Source organism: Anolis sagrei, chromosome 2, assembly GCF_037176765.1.
Source record: "Anolis sagrei isolate rAnoSag1 chromosome 2, rAnoSag1.mat, whole genome shotgun sequence".
Lineage (NCBI taxonomy): Eukaryota > Metazoa > Chordata > Lepidosauria > Squamata > Dactyloidae > Anolis > Anolis sagrei.
Window position 1 is genome coordinate 13,777,471 of NC_090022.1, and position 24,948 is coordinate 13,802,418.

Below are 24,948 nucleotides of genomic sequence, written 5' to 3' on the forward strand. Positions count from 1 at the left end.
TATTTCTGAATGCTTGAGAGTTACTATTAAAGACAGACCTAATACTGGGTTGCTGTGAGTTTTCCGGGCTGTATGGCCATATTCCAGAAGCACTCTCTCCTGACGTTTCGCCTATATCTATGGCAGGCATCCTCAGAGGTTGTGAGGATGCTTGCCATAGATGTCTTCATACAGAGGCTGAAGACTTTGAGTCCCCTTCGGGGTGAGAAGGGCGGGATAAAAGTAAACCAAATAAATAAATAAATAAATAAATAAATGTGGGCGAAACGTCAGGAGAGAATTCTTATTATTATTTACTGTATTTATATTCATAGAATGATAGAATCGAAGAGTTGGAAGAGACCTCATGGGCCACCCAGTCCAACCCCCTGCCAAGAAGCAGGAATATTGCATTCAAATCACCCGACAGATGGCCATCCAGCCTCTGTTTAAAAGCTTCCAAGGAAGGAGCCTCCACCACACTCCAGAACAGAGAGTTCCACTGCTGAATGGCTCTCACAGTCAGGAAGTTCCACCCTTCTCACCCCGCAGGAGACTCAAGGCGGATCACAATGCACATATACATGGCAAACATTCAAAGCCACGGACACACAACATATATAGACAGACACAGAGGCTATTTAACTTCCGGCTTCATGAGGGTATGCTTTGAATTCCTGCCACCGGGGGAGCTGTCGTTTCACTGTCCACTTGTGACACCGATGGAGTACTTCCTCATTCTTTTGCATGCTAATGGAGGATTTTATGGTGTCGTAAATTAGTTAAATTAGCCTCCCCACATTAGCGGTACCTAAATTTCCTACTTGACAGATGGAACTGTATTTCGGATTGCAAAGGTCGACAGCAAACTAGACAATGGTTGGCCCGGGCTGGCTTTGAACTCATGACTTTTCAGTCAGTAGTGATTTTTGATGCAGCTGACTCCCAACCAGCCGCACCACAACCTGGTCCGGAACATGGCCATACAGCCCGAAAAACTTACAACAACCCATGAAACCCAGTGATTCTACAATAATAACTTTATTCTCATATCCTGCCACCATCTCCCCAAAGGGACTCAGGGCACAAAGTGCCTAAAATCAAAAGTAAAAATGAAGTACAATATAAAACACAATAAAATAAAACACAGACGCATATAAAAACATCAACTCAGACTCAATAAAACAGAAATCATCCATGGATACGGAGAGCCAGCTCTATTTCTTTTCTAGCTCAGACTCCAATGTTTCTGTGGATGTGGTCTGGATCATTTTAGTGTCTCTTGGAGAGTTAATATTAGTTGTGGCGAGAGTTAATGTCCATCATGGCTTCACTGGTGGCTGACCAGCGTGGCGTTGTGGCTAAAGTCTTTTCCGCAGATGGCACGATTATGATACATGTCTCGTTCATGAGTCCTTTGGTGACGGATCAACTCGTCGCTCCGGGAGAAGCTCTTATCGCATTCAGGACAGGTGTGGGGCTTCTCTCCCGTGTGGATCCTCTGGTGTCGCATCAGATGCCCTCTCTGGGTGAAGGACTGGCCACACTGCAAGCATTCGAAGGGCCGTTCTCCAGTGTGGATTCGCACATGTCGTATTAATGTCCCTCTGGACGGGAAGCTTTTCCCACACTCGGGGCATTCACAGAGTCCGTTTCCAGCCCGGATCCGTCTCAACAAATTCTCCCGCTGATGGAAAGCCTTCCCTCCTTGAGGATATTTATATTCTTTCTCTCCAGTGTGCATTTTCAGGTGGCGCATTAGATTTTCTTTCTGCCAAAAGCATTTCTCGCAGCTGGGACATTCAAAAGGTTTCTCCCTTCTTGGGCTTCTTGGGCATCTGCGATGAACATTTATAGGTTGGACGTTTGCCTCCCATTGCGGAGGCTCTTCTGCAGGCGGTGCCATTACAAACCCAAAGTTGTAATTGTCATTGGATGGGGTGTTTGTGGGCTTTTCTGCCCCAAAAAGAAGGGTGGAGACTTTGCTACAAGCTGTTGTAAGGCTTTCTGCTGTTTCCCTGTCTTCATCCTCTTCTACCTCCATCCTCTTCCCCACATGCCCTTCGGACTCACATCTTTGCTCTTGAACAGTTGCGTTTGAAGGATTGTTCCACCGACATAATCCTACTAAAGTCCCAGCTTTGTCCTGCTGGGGATTCTCCGTCTTGATCCGACTCTTCATCTCACCACCTGAAGAGACACAGAGAAGAATGTTTGTCTCTGCTCTTGCCACGTCTTTGCTTTGCTTTCTTTCTTTTCTCTCCAGACTCTTGTAATTGGTTTCCTGCCCTCTCGCCTTCTCAAACTGAGCTTGAATGATGCTGCTAAGACTCAGCATTCCTGTCCTATCTCTGTGATCGTGTCCCATGATTTGCTTTGGCACACCACATTCCTAGGAACAATGATTTTATTATGCATTACATCAGTGTTTTTCAACCTGGGAGTCAGGATGGCTAGAGGGGTCGCGAGGGGGTGTCAGAGGGGTCACCAAAGACCATCAGAAAACACAGTATTTTCTGTTGGTCATGAGGGTTCTGTATGGGAAGTTTGGCCCAATTCTCTCATTGGTGGGGTTCAGAATGCTCTTTGATTGTAGGTGAACTATAAATCCCAGCAACTACAACTCTCAAACATCAAAATCTATTTTTCCCAAACTCCACGAGTGTTCACATTTGGGCATATTGAATATTCGTGCCAAGTTTGGTCTAGATCCATCATTGTTTGAGGACACAGTGCTCTCTGGATGTAGGTAAACTACAACTCCAAAACACCCAGTGGCACAGTGGGTTAAACCCGTGTGCCGGCAGGACTGAAGACTGACAGGTCGCAGGTTCGAATCCGGGGAGAGGCGGATGAGCTCCCTCTATCAGCTCCAGCTCCTCATGCGGTGAGATGAGAGAAGCCTCCCACAAGGATGATAAAGACATCAAATCATCCGGGCGTCCCCTGGGCAACATCCTTGCAGACGGCCAATTCTCTCACACCAGAAGCGACTTGTAGTTTCTCAAGTGGCTCCTGACACGACAAAAAAAAAAAAAAAAAGCCCACCAACCCTTCCAGTATTTTCTGTTGGCAATGGGAGTTCTGTGTGGCAAGTTTGGTTCAATTCCATCGCTGGTGGAGTTCAGAATGCTCCTTGATTGTAGGTGAACTATAAATCCCAGCAACTACAACTCCCAAAATCAACCCCTCCCCACAACCCCACCAGTATTCAAATTTGGGCTTATTGGGTATTTGTGCCAGATTTGGTCCTGTGAATGAAAATATATCCTGCACATTACGATTCATAACAGTAGCAAAATTACAGTGATGAAGTAGCAACAAAAACAATGTTATGGTTGGGGGTCACCACAACATGAGGAACTGTATTAACGGGTCGCAGCATTAAGAAGGGTTGCTGTGAGTTTTCCACAGTGTATAGCCATGTTCCAGAAGCATTCTTTCCTGACGTTTCACCCACAAAATTGCAGTAGTGGAGTAGCAACGAAAATAATTTTATAGTTGGGGGTCACCACAACATGAGGAACTGTATCAAGTGGACACAGCATTAGGACGGTTGAGAAACACTGCATTACATCAAAATCCACCATGAAACCTTCTTTCAGTCCAAATGTTAAGACTCAGAGCTTGGAAGGATACTTTTAAGACATAAATGCTTTCCTTGATGTTGCTGTTGCTGTTGTTGTTGTGTGCCTTCAAGCATTTCTGACTGATGGCATCCCTAAAGTAAACAGGGTCTTCTAGAACTGAGAGCATGTCAGTTGCCCAAGACAGAAGTAGTAATTAAAATCAGAAAATATTTCCTACCATTGTTTGTTGCAACATTTTAAAAGCGCTATCGTTGTTTCTCACCATAAGAAAGATAGGATGTGAATGGGATACATAGCTTGAAACAATTAGGTCTAAATACCACTTAAGGCCCTTAAATGTCATTAGAATAAAATCCTTTCTACAAATGAAGTAGCTTTATTGGAACTTTTTGTGCCCATATCCCTAACCCTCTGTAATACACTTTATATTTGACTAAATTATTATTTATTGTGTTGTCGAAGGCTTTCATGGCCGGAATCATTAAGTTGCTGTGAGTTTTCCAGGCTGTATGGTCATGTTCCAGAAGCATTCTCTCCTGACATTTCACCCACATCTATGGCAGGCATCCTCAGAGGTTGCGAGGTCTGTTGCAAACTAGGCAAGTGAGGTTGATATATCTGTGTAATGTCCAGGGCAGGAGAAAGAACTCTTGTTTGTTTGAGGCAAGTGTAAATGTTGAAACTGTCCACTTTGATTATCATTGAATGGCCTTGTAATTTCAAAGCCTGGCTGATTGCTGCCTGGGGGAATCCTTTGTTTTGAGGTGTTAGTTGGCCCTGATTGATTCCTATCTGGAATTCCTTTTTGGGTGTTGCTCTTCGTTGACTTTATTGACCTTTTTGGGTGTTGCTCTTTATTGGCTGTCCTGATTTTGGAGTTTTTTAAATACTGGTAGCCAGATTTCGTTCATTTTCAGGGTTTCCTCTTTTCAGTTGAAATTGTCCACATGCTTGTGGATTTCAATGGCTTCTCTGTATAATCTGACATGGTAGTTGTTAGAGTGATTTGAGAACACAGAAATGATGGACCATCCAACAACCACCATGTCAGACTACAGACTCTGTGAATAGTGTTCCTCCCATACTTGATATTTTTGTGGGTTCTGCTCTATAGGGATTCTTGCATGCCTCCATAGATTGTTTTGGGAGGTGGAAAGGTGGAGAATAACTACAAGTTCTCTCTCCACTCTATATTTCCTTTTCTTCATATGAGTCAAGATTTCAGATATCTGGATTAGTGGTGCTCAACCTGCACAATTCTATTGTTTAATGATGTGTCTTTAGACTTGAGGGCCTTATCTACGAGGGTTATCTGGAAAGTAAGGTTACAAGGCATGTAGCTCTCGCGGGGGAAGTTGGTATCACTGCCTTGTAGCGGTAAGCCAGCAGAAGCGAACGAGCGGTGCCAGTCGTCAATAGCTCATTGACTGAATTGTGGTGAAAGTTAGTGAGCATCCTCATTCCGTTTCCCTCCAAGTGAAAAGTTAGCACTGTAATACGCTACCTAAATGCTAAGAGGATGAACACTGCTGCAACTCATCGCAAAATCGTTTCAGTTTATGGAGAGGACATAATGTCAAGACAGCATGTGACAAAATCGATACAGAATGTATTGTGAGACCATGAAGCCATCCAAAACAAATGTCCTGGGATGCTGATGGCGGGAGTCGGTCTCCTTCAAGACAATGCACGCCTGCACACCACTCATGCAACACAAGAGTTGCTGACTTTATCGGGTTGGGATGTTTAAAGCCACCCCTCTCACAGCCCCAATCTCACAACCAGTGACTATCATGTGTTCACTAAATTGAAGGAACACCTGGGTGGAAAACGATGAGGTGACAATCGAAGTGACGGACTGGTTGAAAAAGGCAGAGGGAAACTTCTATGACACAGGCATCAAAAACTCGTCCCGCAGATGACAAAATGTATTGAACTGAATGGTGATTATGTGGAAAAATAATGTAATACCTATGCTACAATCCATGTACGTTTTATTAAAATATATTCATTCTTTGTATTTTTTTAAAAAACTTGTAACTTTACTTTCCGGATAACCCTCGTAATTCCTTCATGACCGCTTTCCTAAGCCTTTACGGCTTCTATACTTAAAGAGTAAGTATGCATAATTCTTAAGTATGTATGTAAGTATGTGAGGCCTCTGGTGGCGCAGTGGGTTAAACCGCTGTGCTGTTGAACTTGCTCACCGAAAGGCTGGCGGTTCAAATCCAGGGAGCGGGGTGAGCTCCTCCTGTTAGGCCCAGTTTCTGCCAACCTAACAGTTCAAAAACATGCAAATGTGAGTAGATCCATAGGTACTGCCTCTGCAAGAAGGTAACGGTGCTCCATGAAGTCATACTGGCCATGACAGGATTTATTGAGGTATATTATATGTTTTAAATGTAATTCTTGTACTGCCAATATGGATGCCACTTAGAATGTAATGCTAAGCTGAAATGCTTATGTTGAGGCTGTGACTGAGTGACCTTAATATAAGCTCTCTGCTGCTGAGAAAATTTAGGGAATTAACCATTTGGAGCGGAAGAGCTAAGCAGCTGCAAAGAACTGTTTTGACTTTCAGTTTCCTCTGTGTTATCCTGTTTGTCGTTTGCTGTAGATGGACGTGTTTTTTAGATGTGCATAGTAAACTGAGTTTTCCTTGTAACCTGGCGTCTCCAGAGTCCATGATTTTACAGAGCTGTATCTGGTGTATCTAGCATTTGCTTCTGTCAAGTTGCGCCTTAGCTTGACAGGCCACATGACTTTGGAGGTGTCTATGGACAACACTGGCCCTTCGGCTTAGAAACAGAGATGAGCATCACCCCCCAGAGTCGGAAATGACTAAATATCAGGAGAAACCTTTACGTTTATCTATGCATAATTCAGAAAAGCACAGAGTTGGAAGAGCCCCAAGGGCCATCCAGTCCAATCCTTTGCTATGCAGAAATACACAATCAAAGCATTCCCAAAAGAGTACATTATTTAGTGGCAAGACATTTGGTTTTTATGCCAAAGATCCTAAGTAGGGTGACCCAAAAATGAGTTTGGGATAATTATGGGTTAGATAGACCACTGCTAGATATGTATAAAATGTCACTGAAAGCTGAAGTCAGAAGAGAAGCCATGATTTCTACTTATAGTTCTATCCCAAACCTCTTAACTCTAAGTCTCATTGAGATGAATGGGAATCTTGGCTGGTGATTGTTTCGTGACATCCAGGAACAGCAAGAACTTCCAGAGCAACACCAAAGAATTTCCGTGCCTTCTTTTTTTGTGAGACAGAGCACCAACGATTTGTGATTTCCAAAACGCAAACCGGCCCTGAGTACAAGCAAGGCCGGCGTACCATTTCCTAACACAATGACATTTACTACCGACATGTTTTTCGCTTCCTGGAGGACGTGGACTTCTCAGAGGACAACTTCCCTGACATGGATCCTCTGATGCTTGGCCAGGTTGCATTTGTAGCTGAAGCTTTTCCCACACTCGGGGCACTCGAAAGGTTTCACGTGGAAATGCTTCCTTTGATGGCTGATCAAGCCGTCAGGCCTGGTGAAGCTTCGCCCACAGTCCGGACACACATGTGGCTTCTCTCCCGTGTGGATCCTCTGGTGCCGCCGCAGGTTGTGTCTCTGGCTGAAGTACTTCCCACAACCGGGGCATTCAAAGCCTTTCTCTTCCATTGGTTTCTCTTTCTGATGGATGGCCCCAGCCCACATCAGGATGTCAGAGTGGTCCTGCCCGGCGTATGTCATAACAAGTCCCGGTTTGTAGGGATACCGCCTGCTGCTGTATCTGGAGCCCAAGAGTTTCTCTGCCCGGGACTGCAAGGCAGCGGTCTCACTTCGGGCAGCAGCTAGGCCTCCCAAAAGACCCCTGGCTTCATGCTCTCCCACCACCAGCTTCTTCCCCTCTTGCCCTCTGGACTCACGTCTTTGCTCACAAATGGCTGCGGTCGTTGCGGGGATGTGCCACTGAGATAGTCCTGTCAACGTCCCTGTTGCACCCCCCTGGGAGGCCTCCATCTTGATCCGACTGCCCTTCTGCTCACCTGGAGAGACAGAGAAAGGAAAATTTGTCTAGGTCCCAGCTGTTGGAACTCAAGTCACATCCTTCACAAGCATATAATCATCAAGGAAATAGGCATATGAGCTAGCTGGCAAGGAAAGCCCTTCACCCATTGCCCTCTTTGTCTGTTTGCCTCTCTTTCTCTCTTTCTTTCCTGTCTGTTGGACTGATACCTCTGACACAGCAAAGGCTGCAGTTCAATATAAGCAGTTGTGCCCGTAGCTTAGTAGCCCTCAGTCTGTGACAAGTCTCTGTGGGAGAAAGGCTTCAGTGTGTTAATAGGCCTCAATATGAGTAGGCCTCAGTGTTAGTTCGCCTCAATGTATGAGAGGTGTCAGTCTGAGAGAGCCTCAGTGTAAAGTAGGCCTCGGTGGGAGAAAGACCTCAGTGTGAGGGAAGCCTCAGTGTATGAGATGTCAGTCTGAGAGAGCCTCAGTGTAAAGTAGACCTCAGTGGGAGAAAGACCTCAGTCTGAGGGAAGCCTCAGTGTTAATAGGCCTCAATGAGAGAAAGCCTGGTATGAGAAGCTTCGGTGAGAGCAGCCCCAAGTTGAAGGCCATCGTGTGAGGGAAGTTCCAGTATAAAAAGCCGCTGTGTGTAAAAAGCTACTCCATGAAGCTCCTGTGTATCTTCGGTGTGAGAAGAGGCTCTGTGAGAGTGAAGCTGTTTATCTGCATGCAGAAGAAGCCCAGTGAGGAAGCAAAGAAGGAAGTATAAAAAGCTTTGTTCATGTTATGGAAACCTTGTTTTTGTAAATAGTGCAATCATATTATTTTGCCATAAAGAAAAGCCTATGGAAGATATATCATTGGTCTGTGTGTTTTTGTTCTTTTTATCACTTAGGGCTACTGGTACTGAGTCACGCTGCTGCTACTAAGTTACTCTGCTTTGCATTTATGAGGAGAGTGGGTTATTGTAGGTTTTTTCGGGCTATATGGCCATGTTCTAGAGGTATTTTCTCCTGACGTTTCGCCTGCATCTTTGGCAAGCATCCTCAGAGATAGTGAGGTCTAGTGGAACTAGGAAAGTGGGTTTATATATCTGTGGAATGACCAGGGCGGGGGAAAGAACTCTTGTCTGTTGGAGCTATGAGGAGATTGCTTTGTTAATAAGTCCACTCGCCAAACATATGCCTGAAGACGATATGTTTTGCTGCTGCATTTATTCTACACAATTAGATTCTTTCATCACCTCACCTAAATCTTGGCCTGGAAGATGTTCACTTTCTATAGGGAACTGGATGAACATCTGCTCCTCCGCCTCTTCTTCTTCCTCTTCTTCTTCTTCTGCTGGATGGAGAGTGAGGTCAGCCTTGGGAACTAAAAGCCCCTCTTCATTGGGAAGCAGATAGAAAGAGACATAATTATTTCCAATACAAGCAGCATTAGTTGGTATCTTTCACACACAAACAAATCACATGCTCATCAAACGAATTCTGGCTAGTATAGCCGCAGCCAGTGATAACAAATGTTGGAAACTATCATCCAACCAGCTCAGGCACATCCAACTTTGCCAGTCCGAGCTTTCTAATAAAGACTTTGTCTAGAGGCACAGCGTGGAAGCTGACCACAGAATTGCAATGGAAGGCCAAGATTCCTAGAAAGGTATTTTCTCTTTGAAATTTTAAGTCTTCCCACATGACTGGAAGAGGTTGACCAGTCATACAGGAGGACCTAGATTTTCCTACCATATAAAGTAGTGATTCCCAACCTGCAGTTCGTGGACCACCAGTGGTCTGCAAGAATGACAATGTGGTCCACGGCCTCACCATTACTACACAGTTGCCTCAAAATGACACAGCAATGAGAGTGACTGTCTTGCAAGACTCTCTTAGAGTGCCAAGGCAACAGGGATGTTGGGAGGGGAGAGGTTGACTACCCACAAAAGGTTACTACTACCACATCAGCTCTGGATTATTAAATATGGTTTTCTGTGGGAGAGCAGATGGTGACTACCGGATGGCATATGTTCTGTATCAGGAACTACACTATCATACCAGGAACAGAAATGGGTTACTGTGAATTTTCCAGGCTGCATGGCCATGTTCCAGAAGCATTCTCTCCTGACTTTTCACCCACATCTATGCAGGCATCCTCAAAGGTTCTGAGGTCCAAAACGTCAGGAGAACATGTGGGCCAAACATCAGGAGAGAATACTTCTGAAACATGGCCATACAACCTGGAAAACTCACAGTAACCTAGAGATTCCGACCATGAAAGCCTTTGACAACACAAGAAACCTTTTTTTTTTCCAGATTTTGTTACACAGTGTTATTTTCAGAGGATGTTTCATGTAAAACAATCCACTGTGCCAGGGCTTATTTTCTGGTTAGATCTTATTTTCCAGGAAAGAGGCTAAAGAGAATATTTGAATAATCAAGTTCATAAAAGTCAAAACTGCAATTGTGGAGAGACAATTGTATATGAAATCTCCCTCAATGTGAGAAACTGGAGAGCTATTTGGCAGTCAGAGATGATTACTGAGAGCCAGTGTGATTTAAGCATTTGGACTAAAACTCTGGATTTTAGGGTTTTTAATTAAGGAAACTCACTGGGTGACCTTGGGCAAGTCACATACTCTCAGCCCCAGAGGGAGGCAAAGACATCCCCCTCTGAAGAAATCCAGATAAGACAATCCTGTGACAGGTTCACCACAAGCCAGAAATTACTTGAATGCACACAACAATAGCAAAGACAGATTAATAGATCAGAACAAGGCTGTTCAAATGCTTTTCTTTTCCTAATCCTCAGAAGTGGCCACTCAGGCATGGTGACACCGGATGGAGGGGCTTTTCGGAAGCAATCCATACCCAAGGAATCCGTGTCCCCATCCTCTTCTTGCATCACTTGCCAGAACATAGTCTGTTGACCTGGTTGCTTTGTGCTTGGCTCAACCACATGCAGCGATGTGCCCATTTCCTTGAGATTCACTGCTCCCTGCAAACAGAAAAACACGGTTATTTACAGGGTGCCATGACTATAAACCAGGTATAGACAAACTTCAGTAGGTTGTTAAGAATGATGGGAGTTGAAGTCCAAAATGCCTGGAGGATAGAAGATCGGCTGTGCCTGTTATAAAATATTTCCGCCACCAATCCAAAGCATGTTTATTTAATTATTACAGACATATTTGGTGCTACCCCTCTATTCTGCTTTGGTTAGACCACACCTGGAATATTGTGTCCAATTCTGGGAACCACAATTCAAGGGAGATATTGACAAGCTGGAATGTGTCCAGAGGAGGGTGACTAAAATGATCAAGGGTCTGGAGAACAAGCCCTATGAGGAGCGGCTTAAGGAGCTGGGCATGTTTAGCCTGAAGAAGAGAAGGCTGAGATATGATAGCCATGTATAAATATGTGAGAGGAAGCCACAGGGAGGAGGGAGCAAGCTTGTATTCTGCTTCCCTGGGGACTAGGATGTGGAACAATGGCTTCAAACTACAAGAGAAGAGATTCCATCTGAACATGAGGAAGAACTTCCTGACTGTGAGAGCCGTTCAGCAGTGGAACTCTCTGCCCTGGTGTGTGGAGGAGGCTCCTTCTTTGGAAGCTTTTAAACAGAGGCTGGATGGCCATCTGTCAGGGGTGATTTGAATGCAATATTCCTGCTTCTTGGCAGGGGGTTGGACCGGATGGCCCATGAGGTTTCTTCCAACTCTTTGATTCTATGATTCTATGAGGTTTCCTCGTATTAGGAAAAAAGGTTATGCAACGGTTCTGGGTTCCCACAAAACAATTACATGTTGGGCCAGTGGGCTTATTAACCAAAGACCCTCCCCATAAACATATAGCAAAGTAACTTATTAGCAACAGCGTGACCCAGCACCAGTAGCCCATAAAGGGAACACACAGACCAATGTTCTCTCTTCCAATGGAGGCTTTTCCCTGTAGTAAAATAATATGGTTGCACTATTTACAACAACAACACTTCCATAACACAAATAAATAAATACACAGTAGCTTTACACAGCTTTACACAAGAGGCTTTTAACCTGGGGCTTCTTTCACCAAAGCTTCTCACACACAGAGGTTTACCTCACACTCCTCAGGATGACACTAGCTTTGGCCCACTGACTCTAACTGGCTTTGGTCTATTAACTGTCCTCAGGACGACACTACTTTTGGCTCAATGACTCTAACAGGCTTCGGCCTACTCACGCTCCTCAGGACGACACTACCTTTGGCCCACTGACTAACAGGCTTCTGCCTACCCGCTCTCCTCATGACGACACTAGCTTTGGCCCACTGACTCTAACAGGCTTCGGCCTACTCGCTCTCCTCAGGACGACACTACCTTTGGCCCACTGACTCTAACATGCTTCGGCCTACTCGCTCTCCTCAGGATGACAGTGTGGCATTGTTGTGGTTTCTGGGACGAGGACTCTGGAGACCAGGGATCAAATCCCCACTGAGTCATGGAAATCCATTGTATGACCACGGGCAAGTCACATTCTCTCAGCCTCAGAGACTATATAAGGACCCGACTTATAAGGACCCGATTTTCCCCATGCTATTTAATTCCTCTGACTCCCACCCAGGATTCACAAACCTCAGCCAAATCCTCTTCGGCCACTTCGTGTCCTTCTGGAGGAAGCAATGAATTGGAATTGTTGTTCACCTGGTGTCCATTACCTGTAAAGGTCAGAATTGAGATTTCAGAAAGGAAAGGCAGGAGGAATGGCCAATATCATCCCTAGAGTCACAAAGGACAGTGACATGAGTTGGACAAACAAGAGCTTCGGCTATTTACCATTGAAGAAGGCTTTGACCACAGGTTGGGGGAAGAGGAATACTACACCTGCTAAAATTAGTAACTTTCTTTACAAAACAAATATGGAAAATATTTACTGGAATGCTTAAGAGAAGGCCTGCTGGATCAGAGCAAAAATACCATATATATAGAAGTATAAGCCGAGATTTTCAGCTCTTTTTGGGGGCTGAAAAAGCCCCCCTTGGCTTATACTCAAGTCAAGGTTATTTATTATTTTACTCTATTATTATTATTATTATTATTATTATTATTACATTTATTATTTTTCTCTATTTATTATTATTACATTTATGATTTTACTCTATTATTGTTATTATTACATTTATTATTTTACTCTATTATTATTACATTTATTATTTTACTCTATTATTATACTCTATTATTTTACTCTATTTATTATTAGTAGTATATTTATTATTTTACACTTACATTTCTTATTTTTCTCAATGTATTATTATTATTACATTTATAATTATACTCTATTTATTGTTATTATTACATTTACTATTTTATTCTGTTATTATTATTATTATTGCATTTATTTTACTCTATTTATTATTATTATTATTATATTTATTATTTTACTCTATTATTATTACAGTTCTTATTTTTCTCAATGTATTATTATTATTTATTATTTATTTATTATTTTACTCTATTGTTATTATTATATTTACTAGTTTATTCTGTTGTTATTATTACTGCATTTATTATTTTACTCTATTTGTTATTATTATTTGAAACACAACAAGATGAGTCCACAGCAGACAAGATCACTCTGCTGGATGTTGTATTGGATCACACGTCGGACACTTCCTAAGTGTCTAGGACTGTGTGATGTATCGGCAAATAATGCGTGCAGATTCCAGTAAGGTGGCCTTTTGCAGCTGGCAGAAGATAATTTTGTCAGCGCCGATTGTGTTTAAGTGCAGGCCAAGGTCTTTAGGAACTGCACCCAGTGTGCCGATCAATCTAATAATTGATTATTTTATTTACAGTATTTGTATACCGCTTTTCTCACCCCTAGGGGGACTCATCATGATGCTCAAAGTGTGACAGACCTGAGGAGTCTGGTCCACTTGCCATGCTCTGCTCCACGGGAAGCAGAGAGATGGTGTATTTGGAGAGTGGCAGATTTGCAAGGAAGCAGTCTGATCACTTTGGGACTTCTCGCTCAAGGGAAGAGGAAGAAGTGCTTTTTGGAGTCTTAGATTTTGTGCAGGGAGTCAGATTCTACTGTATAGAAAATGGAGATCTAGTCCTTGGCATTGTACTTAGGGAAAGGATGCATTTTGGTGTTTTGAAGTTTGGGCATTATGCAAGTTATGGAACTATGCATTGGCAGGCTGCAGGAAAGCAGGGCCTAACAGGTGCTTCTCCAAGGAGGGAGGAAAGGATATGGTAATTTTTGGATGCATGACGATGAATGCATGTACCTGTGTGTGAATTATGATTGAAAATGCAATTCCGCTTTGTTTGTTTGTTAGCCAATGTAACTGTGTTTGTGAATCCAATGTAGTTGCAAAGAATTTGGATGTATCTCCAATGTCATTCTTTGTGTAAAAGCATATTAATTCTGTAAAAGTTCTGATGTAACTTCTCACACTGGAAATTGCAATAAAAAGAACCTATGCTTTAAAGTTATTGAAAAGTTATTCATGACAAAAGTGGAGGGCCAACTGTAATGGATAATGAAAGTGACCAATCAGGCTGCAGCTTCAGCAGTTCAGGGAGAGAAAGCTCACCCAAGAAACTATTCTCCCCGTTACTCTTCTGCTTGGCTTCCTTACGGATCCGTTTCTGAGCAAGGTCTGAAGGAGCTCCTTCTGCACCCTGAGGAGTCTTGGGCAGGTCAGGCTCCTAACAAAGAGAAGAGAGAACCATCACTTGTCTTGTCGAAGCCTTTCATGGCCGGAATCACTGGGTTGTTGTGAGTTTTCCAGGCTGTATGGTCATGTTCCAGAAGTATTCACTCCTGACGTTTCACCTGCATCTATGGCAGGCATTCTTAGAGGTTGTGAGGTCTGTTGGAAACTAGGAAAATGGGGTTTATATATCTGTGAAATGTCCAGGGTGGGAGAAATAACTCTTGTCTGTTGGAGGTAGGTTTGAATCTTTCCATTGACCACCTTGATTAGCATTTAATGGGCCAGCAGTTTCAAGGTCTGGCTTCTTACTGCCTGGAAGAATCCTTTGTTGGGAAGTGGCCCTGATTGTTTCTTGTCTGAAATTCCCCATACAGCCCGGAAAACTCACAACAAACCATTACTTGCTTAGGACAGATTCAGTTGGGATAAATGTGAATGATGAAAAGTATCCATTGAGATGAGACTAGATGTTTCAACATTCCTCGTTGAAATAATTTTTCAAGTCTATATATTACTAGAATCTAATACTTATCTTTATAAAGGGGAAGCACAACACAACATCCCAATAAACACACAGCCCAGAAGGTGGCATAAACCTTATCCACAATCTACACCCATATATTAACATCTCACCTGCCACCTCTCTCTCTCTTCCTCTTGCTGGCTCATGAGGAAGTCCTCTGCCAGGGCCACGGCCTGGGAACAGGTATCTGGCCCTCCGGCTCGGATCCAGACTTGGAGGTCCGGTGGGAGGCTGGCCAGGAATTGCTCCAGGATCAGCAGCTCCAGGATCTGCTCCTTGCTGCGTCTCTCCGGCTTCAGCCACCGGCAGCAAAGCTCCTGGAGCTGGTTGTATATCCGCCGGGGATCTTCAGACATCTGGCAGCAGAACTGCCTGAAGTGTTGGCGCTGCAGCTCCATCCTTAAGGCGTCCGCTCTCAAGATAGCCGCCTTCACTTTCCCGTAATCCTTCTTGTCCCTGGCTTCCAGGCTCCGAAAGGCTTGCTCCGCTTTCCCGCTGAGCGCGGGAAAGAGCCGGGCCACCCACTCCGCCCTTGGCCACTGGCAGGCTTTCGCCACTTGCTCAAAGGAGGCCAGGAAGCCTTTGGCGTCGTCCCAGGGGGTGGCCTCGGATGACTCCGGACTCTCTGGCATCCTGGGAGAGGCCTGCATGGTCTCCAGGAACTCCTGCCACTGGGTTTCCCAGTGATGGTGTACCCCTCTGGACATTTCCCGCCGGGGCACCCGCCATCGCTGATGCTCCCTTGGGGTTTCAGAAAGAGCCATACCAGGTGGTTTTCCTCGTCCTTCCAGTCCGTCCAGGAGCTCTGGACTCACAGTTTCTAGTTCCATGTCCGGGCAGGCTCTATAATCCCAATTCGGGGATTTGAAAATCAGGGGGAATACGGAACCGCCCCTAGTGTCAAATTAAATCCTCACACTTAACCCTTTTCCCGGTCCCTCAAATAGAAGTGCAACAATTCTCCGTCTTTTCCTGACTTGTTGGGAAGTGTTAGTTCAGGGCCATAGGAAGCAGCATTGTAACAAAAGCACCCAAGTTTCTGTAAACGGATGGGGATATCCTCAAATTGCAAGAAGAAGACCTGCCCTGGGAAACAAAACACACAAAATATTATTATTATTATTATTATTATCATCATCATCATCATCATTAATTTCTATCCCTGTGTTGTTGAGTTTTCCAGGCTGTATGGCCATGTTCCAGAAGCATTCTCTCCTGATATTTTGCCTGCACATATGCCAGGCATCCTCAGAGGTTGTGAGGTCCTGTGATGCAGGCGAAACATCAGGAGAGAATGCTTCTGGAACATGGCCATACAGCCTGGAAAACTTACAACAACCCAGTGATTCTGGCCATGAAAGCTTTCAACAATACATATTTCTATCTCACTTTTCTGCCAGAGCCGGGAGCACACTACCACACTGCTACAGCACCTGTACTGGCTGCCAATTCCTTTCCGAACCTGATTCAAGGTGCTGGTATTGACTTTTAAAGACCTTTAAACCATAAATTCATTTTTTTGTTGTGTCTAGAGTCCCATCTCCAAGATATCTCTTTATATGCAAATGGTGGTGCAGCAGATTAAACCGCTGAGCTGCTGAACTTGCTGACTGAAAGGTGTGAGCTCCCACTGTTAGCCCCAGCTTCTGCCAATCTAGCAGTTCGAAAACATGCAAATGTGAGTAGATCAATAGGTACCGCTTTTGCGGGAAGGTAACGGCGCTCCATGCAGTCATGCTGGCCACATGACCTAGAAGGTCTCTATGGACAACGCCAGCTCTTTGGCTTAGAAATGGAGATGAGCACCATCCCCCACAGTTGGACACGACTAGACTTAATGTCAAGGGAAACCTTTACCTTTACCCACAGGGATTCCAAAACCTGGAATGATCCAAAATAATCTACCCAAACTTTGTTTCATGCACAAAATTATTAAAAATATTGTGTATAAATGAGTTGTCAAAGGCTTTCACAGCTGGAATCACTGGGTTGCTGTGAGTTTTCTGGGCTATATGTCCTGATGTTTCACCCACATCTCCTTAGAGATTGTGAGGTTTGCCGGAAGCAGCCAAGCTTTGAAGCTGCAAGGTCATTCAATGCTAATCAAGGCGGTCAATTGCAACATTCACAGTCAAGAGTTCTTTCTCCCACCCTGTACATTATTCCAGAGGTATATAAACCTAACCTGCCTAGTTTCCAACAGACCCCACAACCTTTGAGGATGCCTGCCATAGATGTGGGCAAAACGTTAGGAGAGAATGCTTCTGGATCATGGCCAGAAAGCCCGAAAAACTCATAGCAACCTATTATGTATAAAATTGCCTCCAAAATTTGGGTAAATAATTGGTAGCAAAGCCTAAGAACAAAATTCATTTATGGGTATAAATGAATTTTGTTCTTAGGATTTGCTACCAATTATTTACTTGAAATAGTTCTGGGTTTAATTCTCTTTGTTTATAGTCTTTGGCTTTTATATTGTATAGTTTTTTTTAATACTGTTGAGTCTCTATAAAGCGACATATAAATACATATAATAATAATAATAATAATATCCAATAGATCTCCATGATGCATGTACAAAATGTCCAAAAATTCAAAATACTTCTACTTTCCAGCACAGATAAGGGATACTCAACCTGTATCAATTACTTACTTGAGATAGTTCTGGGTTTAATTCTCTTTGTTTACAGTCTTTGGCTTTTATACTGTATAGTTTTTAATACTACTGAGTCTCTATAAAGTAGCATATAATAATAATCCCCAATAGATCTCCATGATGCATGTATGAAATGTCCAAAAATTCAAAATACTTCTACTTTCCAGCACAGATAAGGGATACTCAACCTGTATCAATTGCTTACTTGAGATAGTTCTGGGTTTAATCTGTATCAATTATTTACTTGAGATAGTTCTCTTTGTTTACAGTCTTTGGCTTTTATATTGTATAGTTTTTAATACTGTTGAGTCTCTATAAAGCGACATATAATAATAATCTCAAATAGATCTCCATGATGCAGGTACGAAATGTCCAAAAATTCAAAATACTTCTGCTTTTCAGCAGATAAGTGATGCTCAACCTGCATCAATTATTTACTTGACATAGTTCTGGGTTTAATTCTCTTCGTTTATAGTCTTTGACTTTCATATTGTATAGTTTTTAATACTACTGAGTCTCTATAAAGTGACATATAATAACAATCTCCAATAGATCTCTATGATGCATGTACGAAATGTCCAAAAATTCAAAATACTTTTGCTTTGCAGCACAGACAAGGGATGCTCAACCTGTATCTCTTCTCCTTCTGGGGTTTTATAACCTTACCTTTCAACGCCAGGTGGCTGCAAAAGAAAAATGCCCCCTTTTTTTCATCATTAATGGGATCAATAATGAAAAAAGGCCATGATAATCCAGCTTCATCCCTGGATCTGAATCCCTCCCTTCCAGAGAAGGAGGGAAAACAGATAGTATGAAATGTTAAAGGGAGGGAGGGAGGGGGTTCATACAAAAGAGCCACGCAGACATTCACCCCTTTTCCTTCCCTCCAACAAAACCTACCTGGCCGGCTCTCCAGCCCCAGGAAAAGGCGGCCCCGGCTGCCCAAAAGAGGCCCCTTTCGTAGGGCTAGTAGAAACCGGTGTCACTCCAGTATCCTTTTGCACAGGGCATGCCCCCCAATTCGCTTTTGCTCCCCTTTTCCACTGGAAGGCGCTTAATGGCGGCGGAGCTGCAAAGGACAGCGGAGAGGCTTCCCAACAGCGCCGCCTACTGGGCGGCGCGCGCAACTGTTCTCCTGTCTCAGACTTCCATCTATCTATCTATCTATCTATCTATCTATCTATCTATCTATCTATCTATCTATCTATCTATCTATCTATCTATCTATCTATCTATCTATCTATCTATCTATCTATCTATCTATCTATCTATCTATTTATTTACAGTTCTTATATTCCGCCCTTCTCACCCCGCAGGGGACTCAGGGCGGATTACAGTAAACACATATATGGCAAACATTCAATGCCAGTTTGACAAACAACATTTAACAGACAAAGGCTATTTAACTTTTTTCTGGCTGCCGGGGGAGCTGCTGCTTTTCATCGTCCATCAACGACACCGATGAAGTTCTTCCGCATTCCACATTCCCCGGAGTCTTCTTTCTTTATGGCCTCATAAATTAGTTAAATTTAGCCTCCCACACAAGGTGGTCCCTTATTTTCCTACTTGACAGATGCAACTGTCTTTCGGGTTGCAAAGGTCGACAACGGGCTACACAATGGCTGGACACCCACTCCAGCCCGGGCTGGCTTCGAACTCATGACCTTTTGGTCAGAGTGATCTTAATGCAGCTGACACTCAGCCAGCTGTGCCACAATCCCGGTCTATCTATCTCTATCTATCTATCTATTTACCTTACTTATATACCGCTGTTCTCAGCCCGAAGGCGACTCACAGCGGTTCACAACAAATATGAACAGCAAAACTTCAGTGCTACAGTATAGAAACAGTTAACAACCTAACACATTACACAATTAATAACAGTTACTACAATACCCATTCACTGTCGTCTCGTCATCAAAAACATGTTCCAGATTCGTCATCCATTGTTCCATTCCAGTGTTCATTAACCAATCATTGCACTAATTATTGGAACGCCTGCTCAAACAGCCAGGTCTTCACTTTTTTGCGGAATACCATTAGAGATGGTGCTAGTCTAATGTCCGTAGGAAGGGCGTTCCACAGCCGAGGAGCCACCACCGAGAAGGTCCTATCTCTCGTCCCTGCCAGCCGAGCTTAAGAAGCAGGCGGGATCGAGAGCAGGGTCTCCCCGGAAGATCTCAAACTCCTGGTGGGTTCATAGGCAGAGATGCGGTCAGATAGGTAGCTTGGGCCGGAACCGTTTAGGGCTTTAAAGGCCAACGCCAGCACTTTGAATTCAGCCCGGTAGCAGATCGGTAGCCAGTGGAGTTGGCGCAACAGGGGGGTTGTATGCTCCCTGCGCTCCGCTCCTGTTAAAATCATGGCTGCCGAGCGTTGGACTAGTTGGAGCTTCCGAGCTGTCTTCAAAGGCAACCCCACGTAGAGAGCGTTGCAGTAGTCTAAACGGGATGTAACCAGAGTGTGGACTACCGTGGCCAAGTCAGACTTCCCAAGATACGGGCGCAGCTGGCGCACTATCTATCTATCTATCTAGCTATCTATCTATCTATCTAGCTAGCTATTTAGCTATCTAGCTATCTAGCTATCTTCCGCTACCTTGGCAGCCAGCTCTCCACAAAATTTATTTATTTAAAAGTTTTATATACCGACCTTCTCACCTCTCTTGAGGGACTCAGACCGGTTTCCAACCATAATATCACATACAGTTAATAAAAACATAATAATTCATTTTACAATAAAACATTAAAACAGCAATTACATTCAAGAACTACAATGGTCAGTCGTCACACTAAACTCATTGTTCTTCATCCTCCATCCATATCTGGCCCACTCGTCGAATGCCTGTCTCCATAACCACGTCTTCAGCTGTTTCCTGAATGTCAGGATAGAAGGGGCAGTTCTGATCCCCAGTGGGAGAGAGTTCCAGAGTCGAGGGGCCACCACCGAGAAGGCCCTGTCCCTCGTCCCCACCAGACACGCTTGCGAGGCCGGTGGGACCGAGAGCAGAGCCTCTCTAGACGATCTTAATAATCTTGATGGTTCATAGGGGAGAATACGTTCGGAGAGGTAAACAGGGCCGGGGTCGTTTAGGGCTTTATAAGTTAATACCAGCACTTTGAATTGTGCTCGGAAGCTAATTGGCAGCCAGTGGAGCTGGTGTAACAGCAGAGTGGTGTGCTCCCTGTACCCAGCACCCATTAGTAGTCTGGCTGCTGAGCGTTGGACTAGCTGCAGCTTCCGAGCAGTCTTCAGAGGCAACCCCATGTAGAGAGCATTGACACTGAACATTGTATTTCAGTGTCAACATTGACACTGAAATACAACACCGCCTGAGCTCTGTGAGAGTGTTTGAGGACCAGGACATCCGTAGGGATACCAAGGGGCTTGTTTATAAAACAATTGTGCTCCCAACTCTACTATATGCCTGCGAGACATGGACTGTCTACAAACGTCACATGCAACTTCTGGAACAATTCCATCAGCACTGCCTCCGAAAAATCCTGCAAATCTCATGGGAAGACAAGCGGAAAAAAGTCAGCGTGCTGGAAGAAGCAAAGACCACCAGCACTGAAATGAAACCTTAACAACCTTAGATATGCAGATGATACCACTTTGATGGCCGAAAACGAGGAGGAGCTGAGGAGCCTTCTAATCAAGGTGAAAAAAGAAAGCGCAAAAGCTGAGTTGCACTTAAACATCAAAAAAAACCAAGATTATGGCAACCGGACTGATTGATAACTGGCAAACAGAGGGAGAAAACATGTAGGCAGTGACAGGGTTTGTATTTCTAGGTGCAAAGATAACTGCAGACGCAGATTGCAGCCAGGAAATCAGAAGACGTTTACTTCTTGGGAGGAGAGCAATGACCAATCTCGATAAAATAGTGAAGAGTAAAGACATCACACTGGCAACGAGGATCCGCCTAGTCAAAGCAATGGTATTCCCCGTAGTCACCTATGGATGTGAAAGCTGACCATAAGGAAGGCTGAGCAAAGGAATAGAGACGCTTTTGAACTGTGGTGCTGGAGGAAAATTCTGAGAGTGCCTTGGACCGCCAGAAGATCCAGCCAGTCCATACTTCAGGAAATAAAGCCCGACTGCTCATTGGAGGGAAGGATATTAGAGGCAAAGATTAAGTACTTTGGCCACATAATAAGAAGACAATAATGCTGGGGAAAATAGAAGGAAAAAGGAAGAGGGGCCCACCAAGGGCACGATGGAGGGATGGTATTCTTGAAGTGATTGGCTTGACTCTGAAGGAACTGGGGGTGGTGACAGCCAACAGGCAGCTCTGGCATGGGCTGGTCCATGAGGCTACGAAGAGTCGGAAGTGTTAGGGATTCCTCATCTTCGGAAGAGGAAGTAAGCAGGGAAGTGATCAGGAATTGGAGGGAGAAGAAGAATCAGATGATGATAGTTTGAAAGTGCCCACATTTCTAGAGAGACGAAAAGAGACAGAGCACAGATGGCATTCAGCTAGGATAACTGCTAAAAACGCTGAGCTAATTGGGAGATGCCCTAGCACCTCCTACGTGGGGAATTCAGGGCTATAAATCAGAGGCAGGAGCAGTCAGCTTTCACTGGTAACAACAACCCTGATACTGATGCTTTCACTCCAATGGAATCTGCTTTGTGTCTGCTGCTAAAGACTTAGTTCATTGCCCGCTGTCTGATGGAAGACTGGTGTTTCTTGTGGGACTTTGTAAGAGACTTTAATTTGTGTCTGGATTAAGACTTCCTTGTTTTCTTTTGCACTTTTCAATTGCATTTGCTTATCCTTTGTGTCTGCTGAAGTTCTTTTATTTTCAACATTGTCTAAAGCAGGGGTCCTCAAACTAAGGCCCGGGGGCAGAATACGGTCCTCCAAGGTCATTTACCCGGCCCTCGCTCAGGGCCAACCTAAGTCTGAAACAACTTGAAAGCACACAACAACAACAGCAACAACAATCCTATCTCATCAGTCAAAAGCAGGCCCACACTTCCCATTGAAACACTAATAAGTATATATTTGTTAAAATTGTTCTTCATTTTAACTATTGTATTGTTTTAAAGTGTATTTTGCACTACAAATAAGTGTGCAGTGTGCATGGGAATTCATTCAGGTTTTTTTTTTCAAATTATAATCCGGCCCTCCAACATTTTAAGGGACTGTGACCTGGCCCTCTGTTTAAAAAGTACGAGGACCCCTGGTCTAAAGGCTGTTTTTGGAGGGCACTCAGGACAGGAAGCAACTGAACGAATAAACAACGGGCTTGTAAAACAAATAACAGTATCTTTACTTTGGTTCAAAGGTTCAAGCAGGGTAACAAGGTATACATCAGTCTCTTTGAATACAGGCAGGGAACAGTGCAATAAAATAGCCTTTTAAAATAGTTTTTGAAATATGCCTCATGCCTTAAAACGATCAGTCCTTAAGACAGTTGGCAGCCAGCAATATTTTTAATGTCCAAAGTGAGAACCACTGGCAGAGTGGCAGTTGGAACCGTTGGCCTCAGCAGCTAGCCAGAGACAGCAGCCAATCAGAACCCTGGCCCCTGGCATGGGCAAATTTGGGCTGTCTGGGTGTTTTGGGCTTCAATTTCCACAATTCCTGACAGCTTCAGACCCTTTGGAGAAAGGCGGGGAGTTTCAGAAAAAACTATTTCTGTTTTATTGACTATTCTAAAGCCTTTGACTGTGTGGATCATAATACGAGGGGTATTTTCTAAGTAAGGTCCATTTTGTTGTAGACACTAGTAGTTTGCGCGCATACTGCAACGAGCGCGTGCGTCATGTACTGGCATGCCTTGGGAACAACTGTGCTCAGTTTCCGCTCTGTAGCTAACCTGTTCGGTTCTGTTCTGTGCTTTAAAAATGTTTAAGACTATCAACTCACGCGCCGCATGTGAGGTTCGCTCAATTATATGGTTTTTGTCAGCAAGGAACCTGCCTGCTGCAGAAATTGATCGACAGATTTGTGAAGTGTACAGTGATACTCTTATGAGTGAAAGCAAAGTGCGTAAGTGGGTACGACAATTCAAAGATGGCCATGACAATGTCCATGATGAGGACCGCTCCGGTCGCCCTTCTTTGATTACAGACGATTTGGTGGCTTCAGTTGAAGGGAGGATTCGTGAGAATAACAGGTCTCTCAAACGAATTTCCTGACATGTCGAGATCAGTGCTTTACAACATTGTTTCTGAACACCTAAAGTTTAGGAACTGTGCTCCTGTTGGGTCCTGAAACTCTGAACAGGGGACCACAAAAACCAAAGATTTATTTACTTATTTAATTATTTAAAAGTTTTGTATACCGACCTTCTCACCTCTCTTGAGGGACTCAGACTGGTTTCCAACCATAATATCACATAAAATCAATAAAACATCATAATACATATTATTTGAGTGTGTGATCAAATCAAATCATCTGTAATCAAAGAAGGGCGACCGGAGCGGTCGTCATCATGGACGTTGTCACAGTCATCTTTAAATTGTCGTACCCACTTACGCACTTTGCTTTCACTCATAACAGTATCACCATGTTGTTGTTCATTCGTTCAGTCGTCTCCGACTCTTCGTGACCTCATGGACCAGCCCACGCCAGAGCTCCCTGTCGGCCGTCACCACCCCCAGCTCCTTCAAGGTCAGTCCAGTCACTTCAAGGATGCCATCCATCCATCTTGCCCTTGGTCGACCCCTCTTCCTTTTGCCTTCACAAATCTGTCGATGAATTTCTGCAGCAGGCAGGTTCCTTGCTGACAAAAACCGTATCACTGAGCGAACCTCACATGCGGCGGGTGAGTTTGTAGGGGCAAAAACCAAAAAGATAATCCACAAATCCAAAATCCAAGAGCAGATTGCCCCTTCCCAAGGAGGGCGAGGAAGGACACCACAAAAGTTGAATCTTTAAAACTGCAAAATGCTATTTATTGCGCAGCTGAAGCAATAGTGACAAACATGCATATAGAAATGCAATAAAGGGGTTTGTTCAACCTAAAGTTGGTTGCATTAATTATTTATGACTTTCATTAAAACAGTTTGATTGGTACATAGAAATCAATCATCTCATTGGTTCCCAAAGACAAATCATTTCATTGGTCTAAGCTAGCTATGCAGTTGTTCATTAGTTGTTTATGATTTTGATTGACATTATAGCACACGAGGGATCCTAACAATGGCACAACTATAACATAACTATAGTCCATTGTTCTCTGACCATGACTGTATCTTATCTGTTAGTCTGTTGCAAACATGGCTTCAGAGCGACTGGGAAACTTGGGGGTTCTATCTAGCAAACAGCTAGCTGGTTTTGTCCAGATATGTTGTTACCCTTGAATAGTAACTTCTTCTTTGGAGCACTGATTTCTCAAACAATCAGCATTTTCTGTGAACAAAGGCCTACTGCAGAAATAGGCCAATATGGCAGTAAATCATGACATATGGGCATTGGGGAAATATATGAAAATTCCCTTTTTAAAACCACGTCCCCTCCAAGTTGATAGTCTTAAAC

At 43.8% G+C, this 24,948-nt stretch overlaps 1 protein-coding gene across 1 annotated transcript; it reads right to left on the bottom strand.

Annotated features, from left to right (window-relative positions):
- Positions 1-1,004: 1,004 nt before the first annotated feature.
- Positions 1,005-18,553, bottom strand: LOC132765742 (zinc finger and SCAN domain-containing protein 30-like). Its single transcript, XM_067465237.1, has 8 exons — positions 18,357-18,553; positions 14,911-15,886; positions 14,155-14,269; positions 12,188-12,270; positions 10,447-10,573; positions 8,829-8,968; positions 7,501-7,615; positions 1,005-2,169 (listed from the first exon to the last, which is right to left on the bottom strand). The coding sequence occupies exons 2-8, from the start codon at positions 15,628-15,630 to the stop codon at positions 1,310-1,312; spliced, it is 2,160 nt and encodes a 719-aa protein (XP_067321338.1). The 5' UTR covers positions 15,631-15,886; positions 18,357-18,553; the 3' UTR covers positions 1,005-1,309.
- Positions 18,554-24,948: the final 6,395 nt, after the last annotated feature.